Raw genomic sequence first — 25,470 nt, 5'->3', positions numbered from 1 at the left:
ACACTGTGTGAGGTTCTGGAGATATCATCTTCAATGGAATATAAGGTTATCCTGAAACTATTGTTCTAACCTCAGACGTTATCTCAGTAAGTCGTGTAGAAACTATAAGAGTGCAACTCAGCCTAATAACAGTAGTTTACTGCAAGTCATTCTACTGTGTGTGGTAGATCAAGATCATTCAAGTCAACACATCAGATTTCCATGCAAAATCTCTTATACATCACTTTACATGAACCCAGCACATCACACAATTCTCACATTACACTGTTTACCATAAGTGGTAATTAATGATGACACATGCAGCTGGAACAGCTTGAATATTACATCCTTACTATAGTTGGTCAAAAAAAATTGTACTTTAATAAAGACAGCATCACTGAGGCAAGCAAAACATCTCAGGAAAATGAAATGATATTTTTACGTGTAACTATGTACCTTTTAATATGTATCATCTTTCAAACATTTCAGCATGCTATCAAGTCTCCCCACAGTCTCAAGACTTTTTTTTTTAGTTTTTTTTTTTTTTTTTTTAACTGAGAGCAACTGTTCTGCACTACCTTGCAGGCCCTGAAAAATCTTAACCACAGATTTGTTCCACCCTTTGACACTCTTCCTTTAAGTATTAGGTGCAGATGAATTAAAATCAGGGTACCTTCATCTTATATTAACCCAACCAACTACCATATCTTGGAGTGGTCAGTTTCCTGATGCAAACACATAAAAACATTTAGCCTTCTCTGTCTTTCTGTTCATATTTTTGTCTTTTGATGTAGGATTTCTAGCACAAGTACCACTTAAAATCCTGACTGTGATTTTATGATAGGACTCAAGCACAACAGACTAACAAAATGCAAAGGTAGCTCATGTCTTTGATTGTTCTCCCCTCAGAGCTGTAAATATTAATGAAATAAACATTCATTCTCACTTTTGTGTAAACTACAAAGAAGTAAATAAATGACCAACAAGACCAAGAAGTAAATAAAAGACCAACAAAAGTAAAAAAAATTACAACAAAAATCTCCTTTACTGAATGCAAAAACAGAAGAAACTGTTGCAAAAAAGAGTAATATCCCATGATTGGAGGAGCTCCGTAGTCAGCTTTAGTAAGAAGCTGAGATCCCTCATAAAATCCTCCAAAGCTATTTACGAAAACAAATTTGCCACTGATTCTAAAGACAACCACAAAGCATTCTATAGCTAAGTCAAGAATCTCAATGGCAACACTCAGATCTGCTCTGAGTTACAGCACAAAGGCACTAAATATACAGAACCAACTTATATTGCCAACATCCTGGCAGATAGGTTCAGTGCTAACTTTACCCCCCTCAAACCCCATAAAGGGCCCATTTCTATACTGAAAGAATCAAAGTTCCTGTAATCACAACTGCACAGGTAAAAAACACACTCTCCAAAGCCAAGAACACAGCATCCATGGGACCTGACAACATCCCAGGCTGCGTTCTACACGAACTACAGAACAAACTGGCACCTCACCTAAGTACCATGTTCAATCATAGCCTCACCCCAGGCTTTATGCCCACTGAATGACTCACAGCAACGGTTATCCCACTCCACAAAGGGGGAGCCATCACGGACCCTGGGAACTACGGCCCCATCAGCCTGACAAGCCTGGTCTGCAAGGCTATGGAACGTATCATCATGGAACTTATAAACAATGACATTGGTAATCTCCAAACTTTGGACCCTACCCAGTTCATGTTTGTAAAAGACAGATCATGTCTCCTAAACCTGATAGACTTCTTTGAAGCGGTCACCAAAGCTGTAGATGAGGGTAAGGTGGTTCACACAGCCTATCTAGATCTCGCCAAGGCTTTCAACACCATACCCCACTCTGGAATTAAAGATAAACTCACTAAACTAGGTATAAATCCCTATGTCACAAGATGGGTTGCCAACTGGATCACTGACAGAACCCACACTGTGAAAGTAGCAGACTCTAAATCCAACTTCAGACCAGTGACAAGTAGAGTACCACAGGGTTCAGTCCTGGGTCCTTTCCTGTTTGGTATCTACTTCTCTGAAGTATAGGCTAACACAGAAGGTCTTTGGCTAACAAAGTTCGTAGATGACTGCAAACTAGCAGCCATAATCAAAACTCCTAATGGTATGGACATCCTATAAAAGGGCCTCACTGAGACAGATGCCTGGTGTCAAAGCCATGGCCTCAAGCTCAATGCCAAAAAGTGCATTGTCATCCCTTTTGGTAAAAACTCTGTACCCATGAACTACCACATAGGCGATAGTCTACTTAACACCAAAAGTGTGATAAGAGACCTTGGGACACAGGTGGACAGTAGTCTCTTCTTTGATAATCACATCGCCACAGTAGTCAGGAAATCCTTCTACATGGCACACCTCATCACAAAAGGTTTCTCATCCAGGAAAAAAGAGGTCATTGGTCCCCTCTACGCATCACTCATTAGATCCATTATAGAGTACAACTCCCCTTTTGGTATGTACCTCACAAGACATCTACAACAACTGGAAAGGCCACAGAAATACCTCACAAAGGAGATTACCAGCCTCAAACAGATGCCCTACGCAGACCGTCTCAAAAAACTTCAGCTTTACTCTGTCGCATATCGCCTACTCAGACACAATCTCTGCCTAACATGCAAAGCTATGTCAAACCCAGAGCTGCTGGACATGCTCCACTTAAATAAATCCCAATCCCTCCGAGCTACACACTCTAGGCACCTAAACCTTGTCACCACAATAAACAGAACATGCTGGAGAGATAGATTCCTGTCCCAGAGACTTCCCATACTCAGGAACAAACTACCTATCTATATCAAACAAAGCTCCTCATTAGCACTCTTCAAGAAAAATCTCGATGATTGGATGGGAGATATGAAATTCACCTCGGTAATCACTTCTGTGGCTCTGCTTGACAGGAGCACAGGAAAATAATTTTCTTGGGTGGCAAAAGCCAGGGTACCATTTGGCTAGGCTTATATGGGCCCTAGGGCCAATAGCCTGGTACCTACCTATGAATCTATGAACCTAAAAGTCACACAGCAACTCCTGTCTTCAATAAGTCGCTGAAGACCTATTTATATGATCTTTCATTTTCATATTTTTTGCAAGTTCCTATTTTATTCCAACCAAAATATTGTATAAATTTGTAAAATTTACTCATAGCACTTTTACATGATTTATTCTGTTACTGATTTGGAGTGTAGTACTTTTATAAAACTGGATATGAACTCTTGTACACCTTTCCTGAAAGTCTGAATTTACTTAAAATTTATCACAATTTGGGAATTTCTCGACATGATCTCTGTTATGACTAAACAGTCCGCTGCTATATGAAATGTAGGTTTCCTTGTAAACTCTGAAAAAACAAAACATATGAACGCAATGTAGCAGGTTAGTCATAGGTTCATAGGTTCATAGGTTCATAGGTTTATACTAGGCTATCTGCCCTAAGGCATTTATAAGCCTAGCCCAAATTTTTGTGGCTTACGCCACCCCTTATATGAAAAAATACTGTGCCCATTAGTTTGTTGTGCCTCTGTCCAGCAGTGACACAGAGATGATTCCCGGGGTAAACCTACGATCTCCCATCCACAGGTCAAGATTTCTCTTGAACAGAGTCAGCGAGGTGCTCTGCCTCACATGGACCGGGATTTTATTCCACAGCATGGGGAGTCTCTGAGTGATAAATCTATCCCTCCAGCACGTCCTATTTATATCCGTGCTAAGGTTTAAGTCGCTTGCTCTAGTGGTTTTGGTGGATTTGGATTTTTTGAGGTGGAGCATGTCCATTAATTCGGGGTTGCACATGGCCTTGTATGTCAGGCACATGTCACCTCTGAGCAGACGGTATGCGACTGAATAGAGCTGGAGTTTCTTCAATCTGGCAGCATATGACAGATTTTGGAGTCCCTTTATCCTTTTGGTGAGGAACTTTTGGGGTCTCTCCAATTGCTGCAGATGTCGGGTGAGATACATCCCGAATGGGGCATTGTACTCGATCATTGGTCTGATAAGTGAAGAGTACAGGGGAACAATGACCTCACTAGATCTGGATGTGAATCCCTTCATGATCAGGTGGGCAATGTAGAAGGTCTTTCTAACCACTTTAGCAACGTGAGTGTCAAAAGAAAGGCCACTGTCAACCTGGGTCCCCAGGTCCCTGATAACCTCTTCTGTGCTTAGTGGATTGCCACCTATATGGTAGCTTGGGGTTACCTTGTTTTTCCCGAAGGGTATGACTATACATTTTTGGCGTTTAACTTCAGGCCATGGCTCTGGCACCAGCTATCTGTTTCCGTGAGTCCCTTCTGAAGGATATCCGTGTCCGATGCACTTTCCACTATGGCCCAGTTTGCAGTCGTCTGCAAACTTTGTCAGCCAAAGTCCTCCCATGTTGGCCTGTACTTCTGAGAAGTAGATGCCGAACAATAGGGGCCAAGGACCGAGCCCTGTGGGACACCACTTGTGACCAGCTTGGAGTCTGACATAGCGCCAGCAACTCTAACCCTGTGGGTTCTGTCCTTAAGCCAGTTTGCAACCCATCTTGTGACATATGGGTTTACATTTAAGCTGGTAAGTTTTTCTACAATACCGAGTGGGGTATTGTGTCGAAAGCCTTTGCAAGGTCAAGGTAGGCTGTATGGACTGCCTTTCCCTCATCAATGGCCTTGGTGACTGTTTCGAAGAAGTCGACCAAGTTCAAAAGGCATGATCTTCCCTTGACGAAGCCAAACTGGGTCGGGTCCAATGTCTGCAAGTCCCCTATATCTTTGTTTATGAGCTCCATTATGATCCTCTCCATAGCTTTGCAGACTAGACTTGTTAAGCTTATGGGGGTAATTACCAGGGTCCGTGAGGCGCGCCTTTGTGGAGTGGGACCACAGTTGCCGTACGCCACTCCTGGGGCACGTATCCTGTGGTAAGGCTGAGATTAAACAGCTGCCTTATGTGTGGGTTTAATTCCTCATTTAGCTCGTGTAGCACACAGCCGGGGACACCATCCGGTCCCATTGATGCTGTGTTTTTAGCTTTAGAGAGAGCAGCTTTCACCTGTGCATTTGAGATGTCTGGGAGGCTACACTCGGCTGGGATAGTTATCTCTCCTTTAGGGGGAGAGGGGAGTGAAGTTTGCACTGAACCTGTCTGCCAGTATGTTGGCAATGTCTGTGGGTTCAGTGAATTTTGTATCATTATGGACTAATTCTGAGCATATCTGGGAGTTTCCACCCAGGTTCCTAACATAGCTGAAAAAGGCCTTATGATTGTCCTTTGAATCCATGGCAATTTTTCTCTCAAAATTGGCCTTAGTTGATTTTATGAGTGCTCGTATTTTTTTACTAATAATGATCAGGGGTGACTTCCCTTTTATGGATTTTGTTCTATCATGTAATAGCTTTCTCCTCTTATTGTAAAGTTTGTTAATGGCTGGGGTCCACCATAAAGATTAATTTATAGCTAATGGAATGATGAAACTACTGCAATAATATAAGCTAGGTTAACTTTGAACTGCTGCTCCAGTGTTGAAGTCTCACAGAGCTACTGTCTATACTTTGAAACACTCTCACTGCCAGTCCATGAGACTTGTACATCCCTGTCAATGTAACATATGAATAATTGTATTACAGCATCCCGATTGCAGTTCTACATATTTCCCAGTTGTATTTTCACTCAAGGGGACCAATCCATCTCTGTTACTTAGGTTCACAGGAGGTTACTAGGCTAGCGGCCGTAGAGCCTTTACAAGCCTAGCCATGTTAATCCCAAGTATCCCCATTTATTCATTTTGGGTAGTTTGCAGAATGAATTTTTGAACAAAGTGGGTCTGTGATCAACACTGGCTACCCCTGTCCATAAGGGACATAGGTGCCACCCAGGGACAAATTTGTGGGCTCCCATCCAATTATCTAAGTTGCGTTTGAACAGGGTCAGTGAGGAGTTCTGTTTTATGTGAATAGAAAGTCTATTCCAGAGAAGCAGCAGTCTCTAGGAGACATATCTGTCTCTCCAACATGTTCTGTAAATGTCAAAAGTTAGGTTGAGATCCTTAGAGTGAATGATTCTTGTGCCATTTGACTTGCGGATGTGCAGCATTTCCATTAGGGCAGGGTTGAAGATTGCCCTATAGGTCAGGCATGAGTCACCTCTCAGCAGCCTATATGATTCAGAGTAAACTGACAAGGCTTTCACCTTGTCCATGTAAGTCATGGTTTGGAGTCCCTGCATTTTCATACCTCTGAGGTCTCTCCAGCTGCTGACGGTGTCTGGTGAGGTACATGAAAAAGGGTGCATTATACTCTATTAGTGGTCTGATGAGGGTCAAGTACTGTGGAGTTACAATATGTCTTGACCTGGATGCTATGCCCTTGATTATGAGGTGCACTACATAGAAGGCTTTTCTTACAACTGTGAAACTTGGTGGTCAAAGTTCAGCTTGCTATCAACCTGTGTTCCCAAGTCTCGCACCACTGGGTTGGAGCTCAAGGGGGTGCTGTCAATACTGTAATTTGTAGGGAATTCAGTTTTGCCAAAGATAATAATAATGCAGTTTTTTTACATTTAGTTTTAGACTGTGGCATTGGCACCAATCATTTGTTTGTGTTAGCCCTTCTTGTAATATGTTGACATCATTGGGAGACTCAATGACTGCTCCCAATTTGCAAGTGTCAGTGAACTTGGTGAGCCAAAGGCTGTCTACTTTGGCCTGGACTTCTGAGAAATAAATGCCAAACAGTAATGGGCCCAGCACAGACCCCTGTAGTACTCAACAGGTGATGGGTCTACTTACTAATGGAGGTGGAGTCACCAGCAATAATCCACAACTGTGCATGGGTAAGTCCTTATATACACACAAACAGGTGTGGATTATTCTTTTACACAATTACATTATTTGTGAAAGAAATTGCTTACATTTCTTAAATAATGTCTTTGTATAACTACACTTCAGTCTTCTTCTGAGCTGTCTTTTTTGGGCTGATGTACTGTTTATGCGTATGGGCCTTGTGTTCCCATGCTTGATAGTACATCAGTGCAGTACAAGATAAGCAACAGAGAATAGAGAGTGTCCTTTGCTGCTTCTTTAATTTGTTTTTTAATGTTTAAAAAGAAAGAATTTTATGAGGGACAGCAGAGAAATACAAGGAAAATCAGGCATGTTTCTGTTTCTTTAGTATTGCAGAACATACTGATTTTTCTCTTATTTTGCTATCCCTCACCAGATGCAAATAGAAAGTCTGGCCACTCAATGGTATTACAGTGGCCGGACTTTTTTCTATTTGTATATGCTCGACTTACAACTGGCACACTGGTAGGGCTGTCCAATCAGCATGCTCGTTTTTGAATAGCAATGAGCAGTCATTGCATAATAATTCATAAATCCTAACCCATCGTGATAGTCAGGTAACTGAAAAAGATTAATCTGTTATGTATTTTACTTTATGTTTACAGACTGGGGATTAAACCACAAGAGACATAAACCCAGTCACACTTTGCACTTCGTAGAATATTCTGTACTCTCACACAGGATGATATGTGGAAAAAGACAGTGAATATAAAATGTTCAGTGCTGCAGTAATGGTAACTATTTCAGTACAATCTGATTATCTTTTGGAAATCAAGCTACCATTCTCCCACAAATACAGTTAAAACAGAAGTAAAATATCTGCAGGTACAGATATATGTCCTTATATCGTCCATTCATATGTGACTGCACCTTAGATTACAGCTATTTTAACCACAGTGTCTCAACCCCTTTTGTGTGATTTTTCATTCCACTCCTTACCTGAAAGCTGATACATTGTTGCCAGTCTGGTTCTGATACAACTTTCTTGATGAGGGTAATATTTTCTTTGTGTTGCAGTGTGATAGTAAGGGTGGTGGTCTCATTCAAGTCAGTCAGCAGGGCACAGATGTTCTCGGAGGTTCCGCTGTGAATTTCAGCTGGAATCACCACTAAATAGTGCCTGGAACAGTAATACATGAGAGAGGACATTAATCAGGTATTTATTTGACTATTTTAAAATACTGTGATTTATATCCTTTGGTGCCAAGTCTTATGAAAATACCATGTAAAAAAAACAGAATGATAAATACAACTCCTACTAAAAAAGTACTTTAGAATAAGACACCTTTTGTCTCAAAACCTAGGAAGTACAACTATGTGTTCTGAATCTAAACAAATGGACTTGTAGTTGCAGGAAAAAAAGAAAGGCTTAACATGCAAAAATACTAACCACGTAATACAATGTGTCATCCCCTACTGTGTATGTGTTTTTTTTTTTTTATTTTACTCCTTACCTTAAAGCTGTGGTACTTTTTTTTTGGACTGACATTAAATGCTAAAAAATGCATTATCATATCCTTTGGGAAATCATCTACCCCAGGGAACTACCACACTTACAATATACACCTAAGAGTTAACTCAGTGGATGGTGACCTAACTTTGCCTAATTAGTCCACCATTGTAAGAAAGTCCCTGTATATATCACACCTTATAAACAAAGGGATTGTATCTAGATCTAGGGGATGCCATTGTCCCCCTCTACTCAGCCCTCATTAAGCCAATCATTGAGTATAATGCTCCCTTTGGTATGTATCTGTCTAGACTTATGCAACAACTGAAATACCCACAGAGATACCACACTGAAAGGATACTAGGCCTAAACAATATGTCTTACATGGACCAACACAAAGCCCTGCACTACACTCTGTATCCTACAGACTAGGAAGTGACATGTGTCTGGCATATAAGTCATCCTCCAACCTAATACTGATGGATTTACTGCACAATCAGCAAATTATATGGCATCAAAAACACTTGGTCTAGGGATCTAAACCACTTCTCTAAAATTAGCAGAACAGTTTGGAGGGACAGGTTTGTCTCACACAGGATACTGCTGCTCTCAAACAGACTCGCATTCCATGCAAAACAAAGCTCATCCTTGTCCATATTTAAGTGCAACTTGGATCAATGGCTGGGAAACATAAAATTTACCACAGGACTGCCACCTGTATTAATAATGGACAGAGGTGGGTCCTAAATTCTTTAACCCATGCATGTGTCCCCTTAAATTATCTATGGTCTGATCACATTTATTCAAACGAGGGGTAATGTATAATTATCAACCATCAGCTGGGTGAGGCTAGTCTAACACTAAATGGGATAGGTTGATTCAAACACCAAAGGGTAAAGTGGCTAGGCTTAAAATGGCCTGCAAGGGCAACTAGCCTAGTGCTTACCTACAAACCTATAAAATAATACAATCACAAAGTGACTAAGCATTAATAAATAGGCTGAATAAAAGACTGCCTCGGTCCACATGGGTGGGATAACAGGAATAAAGAAGGTGATGCCATTCTAGACTTCTCTCTGGCAAATGGATTGATAACAGCCAACACATGGTTCAGAAAGAGAGACCGTCACAAGATCACATACAGGACTGGTCAATGTGCAACTCAGGTAGACTTCATCCTAATAAGGAAACCTGACCCAGACACAGCCTACAATGAGAGAAGAAGAAAAGCCCACCCTAGAAGAAGTAAGAATAGCACTAACAAAAATGAAGTCGGGGGAGCAGCAGGCTTGGATGAGGTTGCAGCAGACATGACAAAGATGCTAGGTGAGATAGAGGATAAATGGCTCTTGAGGGTACTAATAGCAGTGTGGATAGAAAGGCATATCCCAGATGACAGGGGAATAAGCATACTCATGCCAGTGTACAAAAACAAAAGGGGACGTCCACAACCGTGGGGAGTACAGAGGCATCAGATTCTTGTCACATTGTATGAAAGATCTGGACAGGGTGACTGATAAATGGATATGCAGAGTAGTATAAAGTAAGATGGGAGATGAGCAGTAGCACAACTGATCTGATGTTTGCAGTGAGACAGATAGTTGAGAAGAAGCTAGATGAGGAAAGAGTCCAACTGGGCATTCCTAGACTGGGAGAAAGCATATGACAAGGTCCCAAGAAAGCTGATTTCGGCAGTACTGCAATGGTTCAAAGTCTCAGAAACAATGGTAGAATTAGCGCGGGCTATGTACAAGGACCCAATGGCTCAAGTATAAACAGCATTTGGTCTTATAGAGGAGTTCCCAATGGGTGTAGGTGTACAGCAGGGTTCAGCTCTGAGCCCACTGTTGTTCCTACAGGTGATGGACTACATTGGCAAACAGGCTGGAGGAGACAGATCAACAAAGTTTCTGAATGCAGACGATGTGGCATTACAGGCAGATTCTGAGCAAAAATGTCAGCGAAGGATGGGGGAATGGAAAGCAAAGCTGAAGGCACATGGGATGAAACTAAGTATAGGTAAAACATTGGTAATGGCAGCAAAATGGGGAAATTAGAAGAAGATGAGAATTGAGATAGAAAGGAAGACAGTGGAACAGGTTTGGGAGGATGGTCGAGGAGAAGGGAAGTCTGAATGAAGAGGTAAAACCTAGAATCAGAGGGGCTGCATCCACCTGGCATATACCGCCATGAGTACTGTATGACACAAGAATGCCAAAGAAACGTAAAGTGGACAAACCAGTGTTGCAACCAGTACTACTGTATGGTACTGAAGCCAAAGCAGTGAAGGCAGAGCAGATGTATAAGCTAGAGGTGATGGAAATGAAGTGCCTGAGATGAGTGGTAGGCTGCACACCATGGGACAGATGAAGAAGAAATGAGGACATAAGAGCAAAATCCAATGTAGTACCAATTGCAGAAAAGATCAAAGAGAACAGATTACGGTGGTTTGGGCACATGTGCAGAAAAGCAGAAGACAATCTGGTGCAGAAGATTTGCGGCAGACAGGAAGAAGGTAAGAGGAAATGAGGACATCCAGCAAAGAAGTGGATGGACTGTATGAGAGAAGATCTGTGAAAGTCAGGCATGAGTGTTGAGGAATGCAGGAGTGCAGCATTAAGCAAACAAGAGAGATGGCAACAGTCAACATGACACCCTGATCCCATGTAGAAAAGTAGGGAAAAAAGGAGGTTGATGATGATGATGATGATGATGATGATGGTGGTGGTGGTGGTGGTTGTTCACACTCATATGAACATCATCCATGTCATACGTGTACCTAGGGTTAAGTGACTTGAGTGGCCTAGTAACCTGTCATATCCTTGTACCTGAGAGGTAGTTCACCATCAACATTTCCTTGTTCAGCCTAATGAATTGTGTACTTGTACTTCTCACAAAGGGGTAACCTATTATTAGGACATTTCCATAAGTGGTGGGTGGTCCAAGAATCCTAAACTCCTCAAATGCACCCTTCTTGGATGGTGTGTTAGGTGGCTATTATATTCAGCTGGTGAACTTTCTTTGTGCTGTTGAGGCAGCTGTGTTACATGCTTATGTGTTTTACTTGCTGTAGGTACCTAACAAAGAAATACAGGTAATATAACTGACATAAACAATAAATATGGAGTGGCTTGCAGAGGGACTTCTAAATTTGCCCTAACTAATAGACAAATAGAAGTAAAATAGGATTATAATTGACTAACTATTCCGTTAGCATGAAGGAATTCTTATGTTGTCTAAACACCTAGCAGAGGAATTACCAGCAGAAAGATTCTTTGGCTTTTTCACAGCTCAGCATGTTGAAATACATATCAGTGGTATAAACAACAGATGGCAATTGAAATAGGCCTTATCATATAATGTATACAATACATCTGTTTCCATTAGCAGTAAACCAAAGAAATGTTTTACTGGAAAAGATGTATATATATATATATATATATATATATATATATATATATATATATATATATATATATATACACACACACACACACACACACACACACACACACACACACACACACACGTGTGCGTGTGTGTGTCTAGGAAAAATCCATTACCTAGGTACAAACAAAAACATACAGTAGACATAGTTGAAGATAGATAAACTGACCACCCTTTTGATTTTTGGCATCCCTAAAACACATAAGGAAGTAGAAGATCCCCCACTTAGACCTGCTGTTGCAGCCAGTGGGTGTAAGACTTACACTCTGGCTACATTTCTAGAATAATAAGCTTAAGAGGGTCTGGATGAATCAGGAGCAAATTTTAAAAAATTTCTGTGATTTTCTTAAGACCACTAAGTCTGAATTATATGACAAATACTTGATTTTCATTACCATAGACATTGTGGATTTATTCACGGTTATAGCTCATGATAATGGTCTATGTTGGTTTGAAGAAGCACTAACAGAAAAAGGTGGGTTGATGCACATTGAATTTCAATTATGTTTGGACTTAATAGAACTGGTTTTAAGAAATAATTGTATACACTTTGAGGGGGAGTTTTACAAGCAGCAAAGAGGGGTGACTATGGGAGCCTCTTGTGCCCCTACCTATGCAAATATTGTATTACATAGATGGGGGCCATACCTCCCAACTGTACCTAATTTCTCAGTTTTTACCGGTTTTGAGGTCCAAACAATGGAGTGCCACAATTCCCAAATGGCACCCCCTTAATTTCCGAATTTCCCGGCTTTTTTATTTTTTAAATTTTTTGTTTTGCTTTTTTGAGCTGACGTCATCACGTGCGCGATGACGTCAGCTCCATGAACAGCCTGCCAGCCTGTCGAAATTGAGCTCAAGGGCTCAACATGTGCATACATTTCTGGCTTCCCCAGAATGTAGAGGAATGGAAGGAACAATTAGCTGTTGCCCAGAACATAGAGGAATGGAAGGAACAATTAGCTGTTAATGGTGGTCCAGCCCAGGAATGAATTAGCTGCTAATGATGTTTCTAGCCCAGTAACAGAACAAGCCGCGAGGGTTGCAAGCAAGCAGGAATGGAACAATTAGCTTTATGCTGCTGAGGAGGAACGGAACAAGTTGCTAATTGTATTAAAGCCGTTCGGTTTTGTATTATGCTGCTGAGGTGCCGTTTGGTTTTGTATTATGCTGCTGAGGTGCCGTTCGGTTTTGTATTATGCTGCTGAGGTGCCGTTTGGTTTTCTGTTATGCTGTGTGTGTGTGTGTGTGTGTGTGTGTGTGTGTGTGTGTGTGTGTGTGTGTGTGTGTGAGTGGAATGTATTTCTTACTGATTTTTGATATAGTATTCATCTACATGTCTTTAAGACAAAGCTTGCATGTCACCTCTTTTCTTCTAGTGCCAGTAAGTATTAGGGGGATACTAGTTAAGTAAGTGAATTCTTCATTACATATAAATAAATGTGTAATTCCTTGCCAACTTAGGAGTGTTGATGCTTATTTATATCTGGATTAAATACAAATTTGCAAGAATTATGTTGGGCTAACCTTTATATTTCTTTGCTATTACTCAGTGTTTAGTAGATACTTCTCTCTGCAGCATATAGTGCAGCAGTTTAACATAATGTATATAAAAAATATTTTAGGTACACATCACCTATAGTATTTGCTGATTGCTTTAGATTATAATGTAATATATATTCTTTGATTATTGTGATTGTTTTAGATAATAATGTATATTCTTTGATTCTTGTGACTATGAAATCAATATCTGGGTTATAAATTGTTCTTACATTTGCCTTTTTTCCCAGTCTGTGCCAAAATGGGTTCTTAGGCCAGTTCATGCATACTCTTTGAAAACAATCCTTGGATCAGCGCTACTGAAACTGACAGCTAATTAATAAATATTGAAATGACGTGTGTGTCAGGGATCACTAGTGAATAGGCTTTGTGGCTTGCAAGCCTTCTCACGTGCCCAAGGTCTTACTGTGATATAAGTTGTAGGGAAATCCAAAGATTGGTAGAAGATTCTAATTCCAAGGAACTAAATGCATATGACTCGACTGGATAAATATAAACAAAAAGGATCATATTCATAATCTGCAAATAGTAAAATGCTTAAATAAGAAATCTTGGAACTCTTCTGTTTACAATAAACTATGGCACAGTGCTACCACAGTGTTACTGTCATGCTTACTTTACACTTAATGTGTAGAAGGATATATGTAACTGAAAACTAAAATGAGACCCTTATTGCATTGAAATATATTTTCAACTGAAACACAAGTTATGGAAGACAATAACCCTTCTCTGGTGATTCATTGTTATACTGCTTTTTTAAAGTAACTTGAAAATATTACCTCTTGAGAAAATGTTTTGTTGGGAGTCATTTTTCTGTCATTATTTCCTTTACTTGTGTTTTAATTTGTAGTATGTATATTGGTACAGTAGTGCTGGGTTAGCATTATGCATTCATCATGTTACTGCTGAGTATGTTGTTATAGTATTGTCAAATCATGTCCATATAGGGTACATTTATTAATAAAGCAAAGTATGTCCGTAAACCCACCGATAGATTAGCTATGCAACTCAAGTAATGGAGGTAATGAGAGATATTAGAGATTACACCCTAGACATTTTTCTCAGTTCTATATTGTTTGTTTTGGGGATTTAGAAGATGGGTGTTGGGGAAACTGTGTACAGATATGAATATACAATGATATCACTGTGATGCCCGTGCACTGGCCCAGCAATCAAGGAGCCTCAGTCCTCATCACTAACACCAGTGAGGGGCATCCACACTGGGACGGATAACAAATACACACACAGTAAAGTACAATTTCCCTTAAGAGCTCACAGAGATCACAGTCAGTCTAAGGATGGTTTCTCCCTTTCTCTCCAGATCCCCAATAAGACTCCCCACTGGCACAGCTATAGAGTGGGGTCCTTAGCCAGGACCCCAAGCCAAGTTCTCCTAGCACTCTCTCTGTCCAACCAGTGCTTTGCGTCCCTATACACACACATATACACACACACACACACACACACACACACACACACACACACACACACACACACACACACACACACACTTTGAAATATGATTTATATACAACCACACAGACACTCCTGGGGGAAGGCTGGCACAGGTTCACTAGTTTTGCCCCTTCTGTCCAGGCTATAAGGTAGTAATCACTGCCACCAGGACCCTTACTTATCAGCTACTAAAAAGGCCCTTACTAAAAGGTGTCCAATTATTACTGTGCAATATTATTATCCAAATGATAAGTGTAACTGAACAGCAAGGCTTATTGGAGTGGCTTAGTACATTATCACTATATACATGCAATGTACTCTAGAGCTTAAATTATCTCTACACAAAACAGCCACAGTTGAAAGGTTTAAAAATATTTAATAATAAATAATAAAAACACAAGACAATACTTCTTACTACACACTGCTAGTCAAGAGTTCAGAGATCACAGGAAAATGCTTAAACTAATACAGTAGAATAATTCTGACATCAATACAGAAAACAACTAGTCAAATCTTCCTATTTCCTAGCTATATCTAAGAGCAATAAATTTGCATATAGAGCAAAGTAGTGCTGGTGATGTCCGTTCTGAAAAGAAATGCAAAATGCTCTGATTTTCTCTGTCCTTTAATTGATAACACAGTGCTACTGACTCATTTCAGATTACACCATTTTCTCTCTGGTTCCCAGGCTAACAGAAACTCAGAGTTTAGCAGCCCTTTTGATCTTGCACCTGGTCAGGAATCTACAGCAATAGAAGACATTATACATGCAAGTTCTAGCAATTAACTCTAGTCTCAAAACAAAAGAAATAATCTGCTGGTTCAGACACCATGGCTCCAAGCCCTGAGATCAAAAACACTCATAAAATGCTTGACTTATCAGCTTTCTTACAGCAGAGTGCACTGTTGTTACATTTTTGCAGTTTCACATCCAATACAGTCTTTTCACATTTAAGAGAACAAGCCTGTGGCTTATATTAATATTAGCAAATGACAGAATTATCTACAAAATCCTATCTAGCTAGGCTGGCAGCCTTCACATATCTTCACAATCATATGCATCCCTTAAAGATTAAAATCTTTTACTTCATTTTCCTTGTTCTTGTGCCCTTAACTGGACATTTGACCTCTTGCTGCTGTGTAAAAATGTTTCATTTAGTGGTATCCCTTAGCTTAAGTTACTTACTGATACTACATTGATTCTTTAATAATCTTTCGCTTACAACCTAACACTACTTGATGCCTCTAATACTATGATGTACAACTTGTAGAGTGCATATAGAGAAGTGCAGCACAAGATTTACAACTCTGCAAGCTAACATTCAGATCATTTATATGGTGTATTGATAGTATTGTCCTTTTTATTTAGTACTTCAGAGGACATCATGCCCTTCATTTAGTGCCGTGGATACAGCAGTAGGCATTATGTGTTGAAATGTTAGTTTTATATAGTAAGGAACTACACTGTATTGCTGTTACAATGTTTCAGTTAGTAGCTGACAGTGATTTAATCACTGGTAATGGCTTCTGCTTTTGTCACTTAGAGTTTTGTACTATTATGAGGAGTAAGATGTTGGCACTGTCATTAACTGCCATTTGAAATGCATGTTCATTCTTAATTTAGCCCTGACTGTGTGGCAGTACATGAATTAAGAAACTGATCCCTGCAGATGTAGCATAGAAAGAGAGAGAGGGAGAGTGGGAGAGAGATGGCTACATGCCTGCATTGTTTTCCTTTTACGCCATCTAATGGTATGCTATGTTATAATCGTTATAACCATAATCGAATCTCCAGCTGACACAAGCATCCTCCAAAAGGGTCTCACAGAGATGGATGCTTGGTGCCAGAGCCACGGCCTCATGCTAAAATGCTAAAAAGTGCATAGTCATCCCCTTTGGGAAAAACAAGGTGCCCACAAATTACCACATAGGTGGTACTCCATTAAGTACGGAAGAAGTAATTAGAGATTTGGGGACCAACTTAGATAGTAATCTCTCTTTTGATAATCACGTTGCCAAAGTGGTTAGAAAGACCTTCTATATAACCCACCTTATCACAAAAGGGTTTCATCTAGATCAAGAGAGGTCATTGTGCCCCTCTACTCGTCACTCATCAGGCTCATAATTGAATACAATGCCCCTTTTGGGATGTACCTTACCTGACACCTGCAGCAACTGGAGAGACCCCAAAAGTACCTCACCAAGAGGATCATGGGCTACAAACAGATGTCCTAAGCAGCTCGACTAAAGAAACTCTAGTTCTACTCAGTTGCTTACCGCCTACTCAGAGGCGATCTATGCCTGACGTACAAAGCCATGTCAAACCCAGAATTAATGGACATGCTCCACCTCAAAAAATCCAAGTCCCTTAGAGCTACACGCTCCAGGGACTTAAACCTCAGCACAAAAATAAATAGGACATGCTGGAGGGACAGATTCATTTCCCAGAGGCTCCCCTCACTCTGGAATAGAATCCCAATTCATGTTAGACACAGCCCCTCGCCGACCCTCTTCAAGCGAAATCTGGACACGTGGTTGGGAAATCGCAAATTCACCCCTGGGATCTCTTCTGTGTCCCCGCTAGACAGAGGCACAGTAAACTAATCTTAAAAGGGTACCTTCTGTGACCTACTTTACAGAGGCACAGTAGGCTAATCAAATAGGGAGGCAGAGGCCAAATACACTCTGGCTAGGCTTATAAATTCCCTAGGGCAGATAGCCTAGTATCTACCTATGAACCTATGTTATGTAACACTATGCTGTCTGGATTAACTTTCTGTAACCACAGAGTGGTAATTTTGCAGCTGTATGTGCATATTTTTAAAGGTTATGCAAGTAAATGCTATTTAATATTTGCATTCAGCATTATCAACTCTTTATTGCCCCCCACAGGTTGAATTATTATGATTGCAGCAGGGAATTCATAGGGAAGGGATGGGGGTTTCCAGGATGTGAGCCCTGAAGGTTGGATTGTTAGATAATCTTGTAAGTTGATATTAACAGCATAGTACCTGTGTGCGACTATTGCAGCATTAGACATAAGGTCTTGGGGAAACTTAAAGGTTTACGTTTTGTGGTGAGTAATGGCTCCTGCATGTTGCAACACTTAAAGAAATTGAGGTCCATATTGGGGCCATATTTTGGTTGTCTGTTCTTCAGTTTGCATTTGAAAGTTGGTATCCCACAATCCCACTGGAGTGGACAGGATTACATAATTATGTATGTAAAGTTTATGTTAATCAGCATACAGATTTGTACCTATTTTTCATGGGCCTTTGTCCAGATTTTTGCTGTTTCTAGGTTGAAAGGTATGATGAGAGCAGAAATTTATTTATTTATTTATTTATTTTACATTTGTTGATCGGATTTGTCCGACTGAGCTAAGTAGCCCTTGTCAGCGGAGGCCAGGGAAGAAAAGCTCCACATGTTCTGCAGATTATCATTTACAAACATAAGTAAACAACAACTGGTTAACAAAAATATTCAAAGTAACATATACATGAAAAACAAGGATTTATTACAGTAAATTAATCATTATGTCTGTCAGATTTAGAATCCTACATCATTCAGAAGGACTAACAACAGGTTTGTCACCAGATGTAAAATCTTACATTATGTAGATAATGTATGTAATGTACCTAGGATAGAGAAGTTAACATGAGACAAGGTCTAGAAAGTTAAAGAAAGTTACATAAGTTGGGAGCAGATAGATGTCTGCAGTTAGGGTTGATAAGCTGTTTAAGGAGGGTGGGCACAGAGGCAGGTCGATTGGCTTAACAGGTATTCTTTAGTAGCTAGCTTGAATTGACTAAGTTGCTTGAGTGACCTGATCTCTAGTGGAAGTTTGTTCCAGGCCTTGGAAGGATTATAGCTATAAAGAATACATCCTTTCTTAGTTTCAGATTTGTGGACGTGTAGCAGAGCTAGGTTAGAGCTCTGGAGGGATCTAGCAAGTGAATAGTGGAAGATGACAGATGATAGGTTAGGACAGTAAGAAGGCTGATAAAGGCTAGAGTGGATGATCTGGAGTTGAGGGAGAAAAAGCTGATGAGGTAGTCCTAGCCAGTTAAGGTGTTTGAGTGAGAGACAGTGATGTGACTTGTAAGTTTGATGGGCTGCAAATTGGGTTATCTTGTTGTAGGTAGATTCAAGTTTGGCAAGGAGTGTGGAGTTGAGGTAAGTAAGAATTTGAGAACCATATAACAGACTGGGTAGGAGGGAGGCATAAGAGAGGGTTACTTTAGCTTCACCGGTCTGAAACTTTTTGTTATGGTAGAGGATCCCTAGTTTCTGATGAGTTTTCTTGATACAGTTGTTAATGTGTAGATCTAATTTAAGCTGGTCATCAATGATGACACCAAGGAGTTTAGTGTTAGTTTCCACCTCCATGTGTGTGTTATTGAGGGACAGGATTGTGAAGGTGTATTTAATATGGTTGTAGATTTTAGGAAGAAAATGCAGTCACTTAGTTTATTTGGGTTAAGGATAAGATGATTATCAGAGAGCCAGTTTTCTACTGAGTTAAAGGAAGTCTGTGTTGTAGAGACTAGTTTGGAGGGAGAGTCAGCAATAGTGATGACAGTAGAATCATCAGTGTATTGGACCAGTGATGACAGAGGACAGGAAGAATAAAGAAGATTAGTAAAGATGTTGAAAAGTAGTGGACCAAGGATGGAAACCTGAGGGTCACCCATTTTAACTGGGAGAAGAGGGAAGAGTGCAGATTGTCACTTCACTGCTTGAAATCTGCCAGTGATGTAGCTGGAAAACCATGCAACAGTATCAGGGGAGAGGTTAAGGCTGGTTAGTTTGTGCAAAAGGACAGGGTGAGAGATGGTGTCAAAAGCTTTAGAGAGATCTAATAGGCAGGAGACACATTTGTTGTTATCTCTGGCAATAGATATGGCATTAAGGAATGATAGTAGGGCAGTAGTAGTACTATGCTTTGGTCTAAAGTCATGCTGGCATTGACCACACACCTCACATTTAAAAGTACCTGCTTTTTTCTCACTATGTACTCTATTTGTATTGCTACCCTGTTCAAGAATTTATTTTTATTTTTAATTCACAGTATGCTAAATGTTGGAATTATTATAGAAGGTACCTTGATGATATCTGTATTTTTTTGGAAGGGGACAACAGAAAAATTAATAGAATTTTTAGATTATATAAGTTCTACCACTGACGTTTTACATTTTACTTATAAAATATCAAAGGATATTTTAAATTATTTAGATGTTAGTATTTTTAAAGAGGATCACCAAAAGAGTTTTACATCAATTATTTTTTGGAAGGGCACTTTTTCTAATTCTTATTTGTTTTTTACAAGTGTTCACCCTTATAAACAGTGGAAGAGCATAGTTAAAGAGCAATTTGTAAGGGCATCAAAAATGAATTCCAATGAACAGGATTTTAGAAAATAATGTGTTTTTCTTAAGAATCTATTTTTAGAAATGAAATATCCTATGCATTTGGTAGAGTAGGTGATGAAAAGAAGTAAGTGAAGGTAGGAAAAACAGATTTTGCCCCACTTTGGGGAATGTTAATGTTATACTAAAGTGTAGTGGCAAAACGGATAGTGAAGACAATACCAACTTTAAAGGAGCACTGATATTAAATTGCAGTAGTGATGATAACTTCATTAAAAGAGTTGTTTTAAATAATTGGGCTGTTTTTCCTAGATCCTCTGACTTGGATATGAGTTTTAGGAGCCTTATTAGAACTGTGTTTAGGAAAGGGAGTAATTTAAAGGAAATTCTTGAAAAATAGCAATAAAAATAGAGTGCATAGTGAGAAAAAGGCAGATACTTTTAAATGTGGGGTGTGTGCCAACACTGAATCAATTTATGTGAGGGGGAGATAATTTTCAAGCTAAAACATTTTCTAACTGTGATACTATTTTGTAATTTATTTTGCACAATGTAAATTTTGTGTAGCATTCTATGTTGGGAAGATGGAATAAAAACTGAAAAAAAAGAATGTATGAATATCCATATGCTGTTTCTAGGAAGGATGACACTAATGCCCTTTTCAAACATACTAAGACTTGTAAGAACACTTTTTTTTATTTTTTTGTGTTGGAAGAAATTTTAAAGGATCCTAGGAGTGGACCATGGGAGGCAAGGATTGAATATACAGAAATCTATTGGTAAATTGTTTTAGAGGCCAATAGGTACCCTGGTCTGAACAAACATATTTCAATTACACCTACACTGAAAGTTAGGGCAGCTAGATTATAACATGACTAATAGAGTTTTTTAAGCTTCAAATTGTTATACTTGCTCTTTTTACTTCTTGTTTTACATCTACACTTATTATATCTGCATATGTTATACTAGGTGGCCTCCACACAAAGTATTATTACTATTATTATTATTACTTTTATTAGGTAATATAGTTTATTTATTGATGCTGAATTTGGTTGACAAATTGTTGGGGTTATGTTCTAGTTCCTTTCATATGGTTATACTTTATGTTTAATTGTATTTTTAATATTATATTTATGGTGATATTTAACATTTTTATATTTCATTCTTTTTATATACCTGTACTTTTATCATATTATTTTTTGCACACAAAATTGTAGGCTTGAATAATACACAAGAATTTTGATGACTTATTTAGGTTTGGATAGTGGGTTTAACATGCAATGCATTATTCGTTCATTGGTTAGGGTTTGTGTTTTTAGACTCTTTCTTTTTAAATTTGTAACAGTGCTAGTTAATTAATTTCCAAATTACTACTTGGAGAATATTTAAATGTGATGTTTTGCTTGTTTTATTTGATCTGATGAAGTCCGGGAGTTCAGGACAAAAATGCGGTGAAAAAGTTAAAGCATTAGTCATGTATTTTATTTGTTGTGTGCAGCTCATTTAATAATTTTTTTTGGAGATTAAGGCCTATCCAGTTCCTGAGTCTTCAGCAGTGCCAAGTGTTGTTTGTTTTTGGTGTTCAAGCTTGCTCAAAGTTTTTTTTTGGGACCATTTTTTCTCATCTTTGTTTTTTTAATGACAGTTAACTGTATGCAATTTAACAGACATGAGTGGAGATCGCTTACTAGCACAGTGTTTTATTTAAACAGTTACAGCTAAGTGAATTATCTGTAAGACATAGCGGTCATTAAAATGCAAAACTAAAATGTTATGTTTTAATGACTGTCATGCCTTACTCCTACTTCACTTAAATATATGCAGTTTAACAGAGCAGGGCAGAGATTGTTACGGGTACAGTACTGTATTTTAAACTGCTACAGTTAAATGATATGTCAGTAAATTCTCACCTGTTTTAACCCCTAGACTTATACAAGGGTCAGATGATGCTCGTGGATATTTAGTATAAAGCTTATCTTTAGACTTATCGGTGAGTTTTACTGCTACAAGAGTATATACGGTGCTGCATTTCTGTCAGTCATGCTACTCCAAACACTCCAGTAGAGGGTGTTGCAACCCTAACTTCAGGACTGCTGCACAAAGGGCAGGGTAAGGAGAAAATCTGCTTTTGAATGACGCTCATGTTGAATAACAACTTTTTTTTTTTAAATGTTCCAAAGGCTGCAAGCTGACCAAATGATCCTTGAAGAACTCATATAATGTACATATTCTTAACATACTAGTAGTAATTGCTTAGAAAATAATGTCAGACATTCCACTTAGTAGTCATCAATTTATCACAGAATATTTCACTGAATCTTGCTTAAATGAGCCACACAGACACACACATAAGGAATAAAATCACAAAACAGCTGTTTTCTTCAAGATTTGGTAGTCTTGGAACTAGTTAATTAAAGAAGAGGTGCAGGGGTCATAGCCCCGACTGTGGGGACAGAGGCAAGGCTTTCTTTCTAGAAAAAATATATACTTTTCTCATGTTTTGCCAAATACATGCTGCAGTATTCATCAGTGTATTTGGTGTTTATGTTTTGGAAAAGCAGGCTTCCCCAAGGTTGTGCTTAGTAAATCACATTATAACTACAGCTATGTGCATTTTTTTTGTTCATGACTTAATTCTTCATGCATTGCATGCTTCCCTTTTATTTTTCAGCTTTCTTGAATATATGTTTCTAAATTCATAAGATGCAGGTCCATTAGTGCTCATATCACAGGCTTGTTGGTGTATTATTCAATGCTTTGAGCTGATCAAGATGCAGGTTGGACAAACCGTAACATTACCAAATGAGTGTCTTTGTGTGTGTGTGTGTGTGTGTGTGTGTGTGTGTGTGTGTGTGTGTGTGTGTGTGTGTGTGTGTGTGTGTGTGTGTGTATGCTTGTGCAAGTGCTTCTGTGTGTGTGTATACATATATATATATATATATATATATATATATATATATATGTATATGTGATACATACAGATCCCCAACAGCACTTTCTGCCGAAGCAGAAATCAGCGAACATACATAACCGAAAGTGGTGTTCACCGAAGCAGCACTTTCGGTTATGTATGCTGATTGTGCCAGTCGCACTACAGTGCGGTTAAGGGAGAATTCCATTTTCCCCACTGTAATGCAACCTCAGAGTGAGAATATAAATGTAGGGAGGTGTTTTTTGTTTTTTTCGAACGACTTTAACGAAAGTGCTTTTTCGGTGAAAGCGCTTTCGTCAAAGTGTGTTCGGTTATTGTGGATTCAGACTATTGAACTTTCGTTCAATAGTCCTAGATCTATATATATATATATATATATATATATATATATATATATATATATATATATATATATATAATGTACAGCATGTCCATTAGCAATAATTAAACATATAAAACACCAAATCTCAAACAGTCAGCCTGTTTGTTTAATCAAATGCACAAACAGCTGCAAATATGAAGAAACAAGTAAAGTCTGTTTTCTGCAGTGGGCTAACTTCCCTACACCCTCACACCCCTTGCTACTTACACATACCAACTCCAAGAATTATAACAGCAGTGGGCAAGGGAAAAACTCCCTAATCCCCACTGTCCAATGATCTACCACCAACAGTATATGCAGCACATTTTACGAATTTGAGAACTGATCAAAATTTTAGATGACTTACAATTCAACAAAAGTTCTGTTCAGAAGTAATGGGTCTCATACACACAAATATTTGGACACGCGTACACACACACACACACACACACACACACACACACACACACACACACACACACACACACACACACACGTTATAAAACATACACATATATAACAGACTTTTCCTGTGCAAGTTATTGTCATGTCACTGCAAATGCTAAGTTTAAAACACAAAAAGGTCTTTACATCACACAGTTCTAATATGATACTTAAGTAACACATAGTGGGTGTAGCAAGTCAGTCTACTATGCCAGGGATAAAAATTTTCCTGACTATACTACTAGTTATCAATACAAAAAAATCCTCTCCAGAGTGGTTTAATTTCTTTGTCCCTTTTATTTTTCTATTCTAAAATGCCTTTACTACAGTAAAAGAAAAGCAGCAAAATAACAATGTTTTCTTACGGTTCTTGAGAAAGCACAGTTGCTAGCTGGATGAAGAAGCAGATGACTGTAAATTCCTTCCACATTTCTGAAGAGAAAGACCACAAAAAACATATGTAACTTGCTTTCTTGGTACAGCCTGGCAGACAGACTATCTGTCCAGTGATGCAGTTATTTTCTGGACTTCTGGACTTAAAAGCTCTGTGTGTTTACAGCACTCCGAGTCCCCTCCCTATGTCTGTTGATGGAGGTGGTGCATACAGTTGCCATATTCTAGCTTCTCATTTGTCAGTGAATTGCATTTCCTCTCACTTCACTAACTCACTGTTTGCCTCTTACTGGAACTACCATCTCAATGCACACTTTCATCTTCTTAGTACAATATTCAGTAGTTTTCCGTTACAGATGCCAGTTGAAATGTTGACAAATGTATGTTTAGTCATAGCATCATGTAATAAATTTGGCAAAAGGGGGTAAGACTGAATGAGACATTTATTTATTTCACTAGTTTCAACAGGGAAGTAATAGCAAACAAGAGCAGCTGTCTTTGAGTTGCCAACATCTTCCTGCTTATATTCTGAACTTTTACAGTAAAAGTCATATTAAACAAGAATTTTTACTTTCGGGTACATAAATCACAGAATAGCACGTGCACATACCTCTCAACCTCTTATCAGAAGAAGTCTGGACAAATATCATAATGGGGGGCAAAGGCCCAAAACTAGGGGCACGTTTTAAATATTGCTCTTCTCAATTTAGAAAGTTGCTAGAATAACAGGATTTGTGTGAGTATGCATTTTCTGAAGGATATGAAGTCGGAAACTCAAATGCACATAATTATTGAGTGACTTTAATCCTTAGATCATCCCAGTGATTTGTCAAACAAAAAAAGAAAACACAATTTTGATGTGGAACAAACCAAAAATATGAGGAAAAATCTGGACATTCTGCAAAAATATGTACAGTTGAGAGGCATGCACGTGCAGAAAAAATCCATTTCTAGAACTCTGCTTCAGATATTTTGTTTTAATTTGTTGCAGCACCCTCTAACTATAGATCCCAATTCCCTGGCCTTTTATATAGCTTCTATCCTTTCTTTCCCCAGCCCACTGCTAACTAGCTTAACCCATATTATTTTATGGACAGGTCTCCTTTCTCGGAGGGGGGAGGCTGGTACTGGCACCACTTCATGGGATGACCACTTAGTAAAACAGGAAACTGACAATCATGGTGATTTGGATTTGTCACACTGTAGGTTTGGGGACTTTTT

General features: G+C 39.0%; 1 protein-coding gene across 4 annotated transcripts in view; it reads right to left on the bottom strand.

Moving 5' to 3' along the window:
- Window positions 1-25,470, bottom strand: part of LOC122808806 (alpha-2-macroglobulin-like) — a 2,637,399-nt gene that overhangs the window by 2,433,277 nt on the left and 178,652 nt on the right. For 3 of the 4 annotated variants that reach the window (XM_044079865.1, XM_044079862.1, XM_044079863.1), the window contains exon 2: window positions 7,778-7,958. In XM_044079865.1, the coding sequence (XP_043935800.1) occupies window positions 7,778-7,958 (181 nt within the window). Of the gene's footprint in view, window positions 1-7,777; window positions 7,959-24,221; window positions 24,382-25,470 lie in introns of those variants that run through there. The other variant, XM_044079864.1, reaches the window with a different exon arrangement.

The sequence above is a fragment of the Protopterus annectens genome, chromosome 8.part0, assembly GCF_019279795.1.
Source record: "Protopterus annectens isolate FY-2018-M chromosome 8.part0, PAN1.0, whole genome shotgun sequence".
NCBI classification, from domain to species: domain Eukaryota; kingdom Metazoa; phylum Chordata; order Ceratodontiformes; family Protopteridae; genus Protopterus; species Protopterus annectens.
The sequence above is the reverse complement of the archived record's forward strand: the minus strand, read 5'-3'. Positions and strand labels throughout refer to the sequence as shown.